The sequence below is a fragment of the Cibotium barometz genome, chromosome 30, assembly GCF_041138505.1.
Source record: "Cibotium barometz isolate CiBa-2024 chromosome 30, ASM4113850v1, whole genome shotgun sequence".
Lineage (NCBI taxonomy): Eukaryota > Viridiplantae > Streptophyta > Polypodiopsida > Cyatheales > Cibotiaceae > Cibotium > Cibotium barometz.
In genome coordinates, this window is record NC_141075.1 from 33602239 (window position 1) to 33612977 (window position 10739).

Here is a 10739-nt window from a genome sequence, read left to right on the forward strand (position 1 = left end):
TGTGATATGGCCAAGGGAAGGGAATTGATTCAAGAGAGTAGTACATCAGAGGAAAAAGATGAGGAAACCAGCCCTATAGAGGATTTAGAAATAGAGAAAGTCAACTCAAAAGATGATGGAGGAGAGGTCCAACTGTTGGAACCAAATCCAGACCCCTTGGGCTTGTCTATGTAGCTATGTGTAGAGGTAGTGCGAGAGGAGCCTTGTGTTGGTCCGCATGAAGAGATTCCCATGGACATGCGAAGCCAAGTGATGTCATTTGCTTTCTCATCAGGGAGTGCTAACCATAAATCATGTGAGAAAGTTGGAGAGGAGATGCATCTTAAGGCTATGTATATGGATTCGTACACATGTTATGAGAATGTTGATACAGGTGACCTAGGTGATCAGGACAAAGATGAAAAGTTAGACATACCTTTGGATGATGCAGTGTCAAAAGAGTCTCCCGAGATTATGAGCCATTAGTCTTCAGAGGTTGATGTTGTTTGTATGCAGTTGGACAGAATTATGTGTGATGAAAGTATGGTGGAATAAGTGCAAAGTGTTGGTGATGATCTTGATACTACTGAGCTTGATGCGATCTTGGATGATGCTCTGATGTATTTTGTATGTGTTTATATGGGTGCCAAATACATCTATGCTTCTTGATGATGATTGTGAGGTGTTGGGCCTTGTTGAGACACAGAAGGGTATGTGTGTGGGGTCTTATATCTATGGAAATGAGCTAGAGATTGACAAATAATTGATGAACATTCTGAATAATGCATTACAGGGGTTTGTGAACATACACCATTGGCCTGAAGAGAGCTAGGAATATAGTAAAGGAAGGTGTGCTTGAAGATCTTCTGGAGACTGAAGTGTATGATAATCTTTTTTTTTGGGCTTCTTAGATCATGTGACATCGCCAATTATGGATGGTGTTTTGGATTTGCAAACCAATGTGGTTGATGGCTTTTTGAATGATGTACCACACGATCTAATGCCTTCAATGATATGGTTTGATGGAGAAAACCAAGCTCACATACATGCTATGGAGGATCAGGTGCACATGAATGAGAACCTATCTCCAAGAAATGAGGTGTATGGGCCATTTGATCAAGGTGGAGGATTATGTTGATATTGTGATGGTAGACATCAACTAGCAAGAGCTTGAGCTAGGTGTAGTGTTTGAATAAAATTGTTGGCATAATAAGTGGTTGAGAATGAATGCTCTAACCAAGGGGGGGAACTGTAAACTATGATGGGTTTTTTTGTGTCAAAACCTTCGAGCCCAATAGATGTGTCAACCCAAAGCCCAGGAATTAAAATAAGCCATTGAGTATGTTTGAAACCTTAGGAAAATAAGGGCTTTTACATGGCCACCTTCTAAATAGAATGAGTTATTGTTAGCCCCAGCTAAATGAAGAAATAGCAATAAGCCATAGAGTATGTTTGAAAACTTAGGAAAATAGGGGCTTTTGATGGCCACCTTCTAAATAGAACGAGTTATTGTTAGCCCCAGTTAAATCTCTTGCATGCGTAAGTGGACAAGGAGAAGAGTAATTGAGAATCAAAGCATCCTAGGAGATAGTGGGGTTGAGACTCGAGAGGAGAAGGAGAGCCAGGGAGAAGAGAGTTGAAAGAGAACCAAGGGGTTATTGTGTGAGGACGCTTTATGTAGGTTGCTGTTGAAACAACTATTTGTTTGGGAAGAAAAGGTACGGTAATTGATTGAGAGAACTTGGGTGCAGGAGATAGAGGTCCTTGTAGGGATGGAAGGGACGACAGCACAAGGGATGTTGGGACGACAGATTTGGATGTCGAGACGTTGTCTTGGGATGCATGAGAATGGGGATGAAAGGAGATGGTCAAACATCCCCCCTGGAGGAGGCGTCCCTCACAAGGGATGGGGGACAGGGATGATTGTTGGTAGGGAACGTTGTCGGGGATGAATCTGTGTGGGGGGAAGGCAGGGAGTCATTGCACCCTATAACGGTCATTTTTTTTGCTCGTTTCTGGCTTTTTAGGTGGACGTTTGGGGACGCCTTACCCTCTTGCCCCTTGAGCCTTTGCCTTTCTTTGAGGCTTGGGGCTTGGCCCTTGTCTCTCCCTGTTGCCTTGGCCTTTGAGGCTTGGCCCTTGCCTCTCTCTCTCTTGCCTATCTATATAAGAACAAGGCTACAAGGCTACAAGCACACACACACACACCTTCAAGCAACTCTATCTCTCTCTAGTCTCTTGAGTCTTTCGCACTTTGCAAATTTGCTCATTGATCAAGCCTCATTGCTCAAGCCTCAAGCTTTAAGAACCGGCAAGCCACACTCTATGAGTGTATCTACTCTCTCTAGTCTCTCTCTCTCAAGCTTCTTCCAACTTCGAGGTTCCAAGCCTCTCACACAAGGTTCTACTCACTAGACTCTCTCTCTCTCTCTCTCTCTCTCTCTCACCTCTCCCTCAAGTCTCTTGAGTCTTCCAACTTCCAAGCCTCTTGGCTCTCACAGAAGCACTCTAGAGTCTAGTCTCTAGTCTATCTCCATCAAGGCTCAAGCCTCTCTATCTCTCTCTCTCTCTCTCCCTCTCTCAGGGCTCATCAAGGCTCAAGACATCTTCAACCATGGCATCCTCCTCACGTGCCAGGGATTCCCGTAGAAGGATGACGGGATGGACATGGTGGGAGGAGGTCAACTACACCCCATATGCTCATGGAGGCGATTCTCGGCCATGGGCATGCAAGCTTTTCTTATACCGGTGAATGGGTGGTACCGACAAAGTGTAAGCCCACCTCTTGCATGAGAGTGGGCATGAGGTGCGGTTTTTCACAAATGTCACACCCGAAAAGAGACGGGAACTTCTTGACAATCTTGCCGTCTATGAGGTGGTTCAAGCGGCAAAAAGGACACCACGAGTGGCCATGGATCCCACGACCATGGGGAGAGGTGTCAAGCCTCTACGATGGAGTCATGTGGTGGTGGATCGGGATCATGCACGCCATCACCTTCACCACCGAGTCAGAATGTTTCTCCATCCATGATGCCGGCACCCTCCTTCTCCATGGCCTCTCAACCCATGCGTGGCCCATGGCAACAATCTACACTTGGGGAGAATTGGAACCCCAAGTTGAAGGAGGAGGTGGATATGGCAGTGGCTTGCTTCTTCTTCCATGACCACATTGACTTTCAAGTGGCTAGGTAAGTTCAATCAATCATTTCCAATTCATCATTCATGTTTTTATCATCCTAGCCCCCTTCTCATTAGTAAATTGCTTTCTTGAATAGTTTGGAATACTTCAAGGTCATGGTTAAGAATATTTGGGAGTATGGCTCTAGCTATATGCCCCCCTCATCCAAGAGCTTGCGCACTACATTGCTCGAGAAGAAGTGCATTGTAAAGCAAGGGCTGACAACACAAAGTTGCAATGGGAGAGAAACGGAGTCTCCCTCATTTTGGATGGATGGAGTGACACCCGCAAGAGGAGTATTCATGGCATGGTTGCATATTCCCATGGAGAGATGTACTTCATCTCATCTCATGATGCATCCAGCACCGAGAAGAGCGCGGATGTGCTTATAGCAAAGTGGGCTACTACCATGGAGATCATTGGCCCCGAGCATGTAGTGGGCTTCATCTGATGGGGAACCTTTCAATAGGGCTTCATCGGATGGGGAACCTTTCAATAGGGTGGCGGGAGCTATCCTCCAAGGTTTGTATGGACATGTCATGGTGTCCTTTTGTATGGCTCATTGCCTAAACGACCTCCTGAAGGACATAGGGGCATTTCCATGGATCAGCCCACTCATTGAGGAGGCCAACACCATGGTCTCCTTTGTCCTCAACCACCAAAGACTTCGGCACAAGTTCAACAAGATGTCCTCTCTCTCTCCCCTAAAATATTCCAACACCCAATTTGCCTACAACTTCCTCATGTTAGGCCAGTCGAAGTATTGTAGAGCGCTGCTTTGAGGGGGCTTTTCCTTAGCAAAGAGTTTGTCCACATACAAGAGTCCCCTACAACATTGGCCAAAAGTGTAGGTTACGGGCAGATGACGCCTCTTGGTGGGAGCATGTAAAGACCACCGATGCTATGGTGAGGTCCATAGTCCACCTATTGAGGATTGTAGATGCTATGCAGCCATGCATAGAAAAGGTCTACAAGGCCATGGATCGCATGATAGAGAAGTTGAAAGACTTTGTGCTTGACAAGGACAAATATGAGGAGATCCATGCCTTGTGTCTAGGAAGGTGGAATTCCAACTACTCTCCATTGCATGTAGCATTTTATGTGGTGGACCCATAGTTCCAACGCAACAAGTAGGAGAGCGACTGCGAGGTGAGCGCTGGATAGAGGATCATCTTGGACCGTCTTTTGCCTGATGCATAGGTTAGGTGTAAGGTTACGGACCAGCTTTCCATGTACAGGTCATTTCATGGCTTCTATGGCTATCATGATGGACATATTGACCACTCCAAAGCTGGTGTTGGTCTATGGTGGGAGGACTTTGGTTTGGATGGACAGGAGCTACAATAGATGGCCATCTGCATACTTGGCCAGGCCGTCAGCTCCTCTTGCTTGGAACAACTTTGGAGCACCTATAGCCACATTGCCTCTAGTAAGATGAATCGACTCGGGTAGAGCGTGCCAATGACCTTGTCTTCATTAGTGCAAACTTGCAAATGCTTTGCAAGAGCGTGACCAAGAAGGCAGATCCCCTCACTGAGTGGGAGATGAGTCAACAAGAAGAGAAACAAGAGGATGAGGTACAACAGTAGCATACTAGTGAAGAGATGAGAGTGAGGATGAGCTTGATGCTCCCTTGGCACAAGCTACCCACATGACCATGAGGCAAGCACTTCACGTGGATGATCATTCATGGATCATGATTATAATTAGATCTAGCCTCTAGCCTTTAGGCTTTAGCACTTTTTGTCATTGACTCATTTGAGTCCTTCCATGTATTGTACCTCCTTAAGGCTTAGTCTTGACTCTTGAGTCATGAATCATTTTGTATCTACTTAATTATTAATACAATCAACAGTCAATGCCTTCAGTCTTTGATCGGTGAATTTTGTCAATATGACTCAAAATCTTACCATTTTAGTGTAAATTTACACTCATTTTGATGTACTTCCGAAGTAGAATAAGTGTAGAGTAGAAAAATTTAAAAAAAAAGTATTTTTTGAGTGTCGTTCCCTCCCCCATCCTCGTTCCCTACTTATGGCCACCCCCCGTCGCATCCCCATTCTCATCCACCGTCCCTTGTAACTATGGTCTAGAGTAGAGGGTGAAGAAGATAGAGGGTCTTGTAGGAAGTTGTGGAGCCCTACGACCTCTAGGTGTTGAAGCTCTATTAGAACTTCGAGAGATCGAAAGCTTTGCTCAATTGTTCTTTGTTGTGTTTGAAGGAGAAGACCTATAGAGTGTGTCTGCAGTTTTCATTGATGTTGGTTTCTTGTGGAATTCAAGAAAAAAGCTTGTAGAGCTTGCTGGGATACTCTCATGGAGGATCCCTTGGTTTCTTTGTATCCTCTTTTTTTGTTCGAACCCCATGTCTCTAGGTTGTTGAGATAGGATAAATTATCGATTAGACGTAGAAGGGTTTTTATGGTTTTCATTGATGAGTTGATTATGCTCTGGTTTATGTTGTTTGGTTTGAGAGGGTTGAGAGAATGCATGTGTGGTTGAAGATCTTAGGTTTGCTAAATCAGGTCTGAGTCAATTAGCTCATATCTGACTAAGTGAGAAGGGTTTTTATGGTTTTCATTGATGAGTTGATTATGCTCTGTTTATGTTGTTTGGTTTGAGAGGGTTGAGAGAATGCATGTGTGGTTGAAGATCTTAGGTTTGCTAAATCAGGTCTGAGTCAATTAGCTCAAATTGTGAGTTAGAAGTATATCTGACTAAGTGAGTTGTAGTCAGTTTTCCATTTAGGTTAGTCAGGTGATGCTATGAAAGATTAGATCTTGTCTTGTTTGAAGCTTGTGAAGTCTGATATGACAATGTCAATAGAGTCGCAAGTCAGTTTGATAGGTCATGGTCTAGATGGTGGTCTAGGTCACCTGGGAGTGTTTTTAGCTCAGAAAGGTGTCTCTCATGAGTGGAAACAGCATCTACTTGAAACAGAGAAGTAACGGCTAGGCGCTGCTTTCAACAGATATAGCACTGGGCAAATAGAGTCCCAAATTGAGCCAAATGTAACAATACGTTCATTATTATCTGCAAAAAAGAGCTTGAGTTGTGGAAGGGCACCGTGAAAGACATGCCAGCTTGATGAGTGGGCACATTGAGAGATACAATTTGGATTGGCACAGCTTGAAAATTAATAGATTGAATAATGACTAAGGTATTGCCTTCTAAAATTGGAAAATAGTGAAGGAGCCCGCATGCGAGGGGGCAAGGAGAGGCTGATTGTAAGGCATCAAAATTAGGGTTCCCAGAATAGTAGTCAGCAACAAACAAGTTGCATACTGGGCGTCCTTCGAATTTATGTTGGGGTAGAGGATTAAAATTGCCTTCGTCAATTAACAGCAGAGGTACAAGGGAGCCTTTGCAGTTTCGAGACCAAATTGGTACACATCGATGAAGCCCAGGGCTGCATGCGTGGGCTCAATTCAGGGTTTGTGGGCCTCCTTGAAATCGCGGGTTGCATAGCATCCTCCCTGCAGTCCTCCAGAAGTCAGACCCCTCCTAGCTCCTGATGACCGGCACTTAACAAACTATGGCGGACGTCTCTATGTGAAGCATCTCTGCGCCGGCTTCCCTCGGTGCTCTCAAAGGCACGTTGCGCTTCCTCCACGTCGTGAGCAGAAGATTTGCACGTTAGCATTTTTCTTTTAAAATTTAACGACTTTTTAAAATTCTTAACCCTCCTAAGAGCGTTCTCACATGATAATTTAAGGGGCTTCTCTTCCTTTTAATGCTAAGAACAATTGATCTACACCATGAATCCTCCCTCAACACAATGCATTATGTATGTAAAGCCACAACCGGCTTACCACATGATTATAATCATGTCCTCCTAGTGGTTCCTCCCTCACTCTTCTAGGTAATCATCTTCCCTCTCACAACCATGGCTTGATCACCTTCTTGAATTCTCTCGCCATTTTTCACCACCTCGACCATGTGCACAATAATATTTAACTCGCCACCTTATGGAGTCCATAATTCTTATTTGCCATTTTCACCATCTCGACCATGTGCACAGCAATATTTAAGTGGCCACTTTATTACCCATCATCTCCTTCTTGTACATGTTTTCTCTTTGAACTCCTTTGCTACATAGGAAAGAGTGCAAACCCTAAGTAGATGCACACAAACACACAAAACTAAGCCCAATGGAGCAGCTGCATACTCAAAAATCATCTATGGTGGAATACATGAAACACCATGTACTTTCATTAGCCTATTTCAAGAGATATACCCATGAACACCATAGTAGAACTATACCTCAAAGTGAAAAAAGGGCTAATGAAAATTACCTAGTCCTCAAGCTATTTCAAGAGATATACCGATGAGGACCGTAGTAGAACTACACCTCAAAGTGAAAAAGGGCTAATGAAAATTACCTAGTCCTCCTTATGTTCATTGAGAATTTTTGGTCTTTATATTTAAGCCATGAAAGATTTTTTAATTTACCTACTTTGTCAAGGGGTGGATTTTCCCGTTAACATTACTTTGAAATATTACAGTTTAGTATATTCTTTTACACACTACCATGTAAGATAGAAAATTTATAGTTGTACTATTTCACTAGTGTCTTTTTTTAACATTGTAATCAAGCCATGAAAGATATGTACACAAATATTTTGACTTTTCCATTAAAACTCTTGTTTTCTCTTTAGCGATGAAAGATTTTTCTGTTTACCTACTTTATCAGGGGTGGTGTAATGAGAATTCTCTCGTTAATTTTGCTTTTAAATATTATAGTCTGGTATATTCTTATGAAAGAGTTGAATGGGATTAGGTTTTATTTATTTACTTGTCAAGTATTACATTCTATTGTAAGATACATGTACATACTTACTTTTAGAGTTTATTGATACTAACACATCTTTTGTAACCATGTGGCATGCATTTCCTTTCATTTAGGAGGAGGAGAAGTATTGCATTCTATTGTAAGATACATGTACATACTTACTTTTAGAGTTTATTGATACTAACACATCTTTTATAACCATGTGGCATGCATTTCCTTTCATTTAGGAGGAGGAGAAGGCACTTCTGGTAGAAGAAACTGGTCTTGAATTTAAACAAATTAATAATTGGTTTATCAACCAACGAAAGCGAAATTGGCAAGTCCAAAATAGTAGTCCACACATGTTTCCTAGTAAGAATCCATCTACATATCAACCTCTTAGTTACAACTGAAATCAATATGATGTGTTTTTCAACATGTTTAACAAAGGAAATTATTTTTATAGGTGATGAAGGTAACTGGGAGATGTAACTATCCTTGCAAGCCAACATGGATGAATCTCTAAATAAGAAATATCAATAGAATGAGATTTGAATGTCAATGGAAGCCATTCATGATATTAATCGAAGAGCTTGGAACAAAGGAAAGAAACACCCCATGAACTTGCAAATGCTTATGGATGTGTAATCTAATTATATTTTCCTTTGTTCTTGTTTTTACCATTTGTATTAGATCTTTTAAAGGGTGATTGTTGGTCCAAAAAAACATGCATGCACGTGTGTGTGTGTGTGTGTGTATGAGAGAGAGAGAGAGAGAGAGAGAGCGAGAGAGAGAGAGAGAGAGAGAGAGAGAGAGAGAGAGAGAGAGTGAGAGAGAGAGTGAGTGAGTGAGTGAGCATGCATGCGTGCGTGTGTGTGTGTGTGTGTGTGAGTGAGTGAGTGAGAGAGAGAGAGAGAGAGAGAGAGAGAGAGAGAGAGAGAGAGTCTCCACAGAAGCATTTTATCTAGTCGTTGGACAACCTCGTAGCCTACATGCATGCTATGGGGTCTCTAATCCATCGTTGAACCAAAGGAGCATGCTTTGTACAGCATGCAACATTTTTTTATGAAGACACTTAACATTAAGGAGCCAGAATATGCAGACGTTTTGTGATTAAGCTAGGAGATTATATATTGCAAAATCCCAGTTTGGTTGCATGGCCACAACTCCCCTCTGTAACCGATGCAAGGGCAAAGAGTTTGTGTGAATACAAGGTAATACACAATAGATAAATCAAAGCATCTAGATATGCTACTCCCAGTGGGGTAAATGAGCACCATATACATGCTAGAGGAAAATGCCAAACTCCACAAGCTAAGTGAGTAGGACGACTCACAAGTTGGTTCTCTTAAATAGGTAGAGTCGTAGTTCTTAGTAGTTTCCCTCATGAAGGCAAATCTTTATAGCCATATCCGTGCAGCGTAAAAGCCTGTAAAGAGCCAAAACCCTTCATATATTAAGCCTTTGACGTAGGCGGCTCGCCATAACCCAATTATTACTGAAGTTAATATATGTGCAGAGTGTTTATTCAATAACCAGCTCATGTGTCAATATAAATGTGTCAATATAAATGTACCAAAAACCTAGCAAGGCACATAATCGATGAGAGAGAGTCTGAATGCAAGAGTTAGTGTAATGTGTAGCTATGTGGAGATATGGATTTAAATGTGTAGGTGTGCATGGTGTATGTAAATGTGTTAAATAAGAAAACAAACAAAATCCTCTAAACCATGATTTTTGTGATAGATTTATGTGTGTGTGTGTGTGTGTGTGTATGTGTGTGAGAGAGAGAGAGAGACTTTGTAGTCTCTAAGAAAGGCTCCCGAAGCCAAGACTTTCTATTTTTATCATTATGGTCATAAGGGAAAATCTTTTGACTTTTCCTCAATGAGAATATTATGCAGATTCTCTTTTTCAAGACGTAGGAACATATGTTTCTATATGCGAAAGCATTTTCAAGCTATGTCGAGCACGTATGCAGGCAAAGCAAAGACAAATTTTCATAGTTTTGGCCCAAAAAATCCAAAATTTACCCTCTAATTCTTACTTAATGGTGTATGCTTTAGGTTTTTTATTTAATAGAACACTTAAGCTTTTCCTAACCTATTTGCTAATGATATGCTAAATGTAACCTAATTGTGCTTCTACAAGGATTAATGATGAGATTAATGCCTAAAATGAACAAAGCTAAAAAATTTAGCAAATGCAAAAAAGAAGAACTTGAGTTAAAGGAATTGCAAAAGAACACCTCTGTCTCTCTCTCGTTCTCTCTCTCTCTCTCTCTCTCTCTCTAACCCTTGCACATGTAGTCCTTGTCTTGCACCCACAAACACACAAATAAGCATTATGATATTAAATTAGGAAATAACATTTGACTTTGGGGAAGTCATCATTTCATAAGTTGGTGACTTTTTATAATTATTATTTTTATCCAATTACCTTGGAAGAAACATAACTTAAAACATATGAAAACACAAGAAGCAATAGAACTTTGATCATAGGAAATGGGGTAGTAGCACTCCCTCTCTATCTAGATACTAGCACCACGTTTTGCACCTTCTTCCTGGTAGACATGGTCGGGTTAGCAATGTTTTATCATTGGGAGAGGTGGTGTGTGTGGCCCAGGTACCCTAAACCCTCTTATACATGTGCTTGGGTGATTCATCATGTGAGAAAAGCATAACATGCAAGCCAATCACTGTCGCAAGCTAATTTCTCCTTAATTTTATAAAAAATTTCATATTTATAACTTCCCTAAGGTTGAAGGTCCCTTTACTTAATCCTAGGCCCCTTTTTATTATTTTTGTGAGT

At 41.7% G+C, this 10739-nt stretch overlaps 1 protein-coding gene across 2 annotated transcripts in view; it reads left to right on the forward strand.

The window, feature by feature from the left end:
- Window positions 1–8536, forward strand: part of LOC147621404 (homeobox protein HD1-like) — a 32120-nt gene extending 23584 nt beyond the window's left edge. Inside the window, exons 5-6 of one of the 2 annotated variants that reach the window (XM_086824557.1) lie at window positions 8177–8300; window positions 8395–8531. In XM_086824557.1, coding sequence (XP_086680683.1) covers window positions 8177–8300; window positions 8395–8420 — 150 coding nt within the window. In that variant the 3' untranslated portion in view covers window positions 8421–8531. Of the gene's footprint in view, window positions 1–8176; window positions 8301–8394 lie in introns of both variants that reach the window. The other variant, XM_086824559.1, reaches the window with a different exon arrangement.
- The last annotated feature ends 2203 nt before the right edge of the window (window positions 8537–10739 follow it).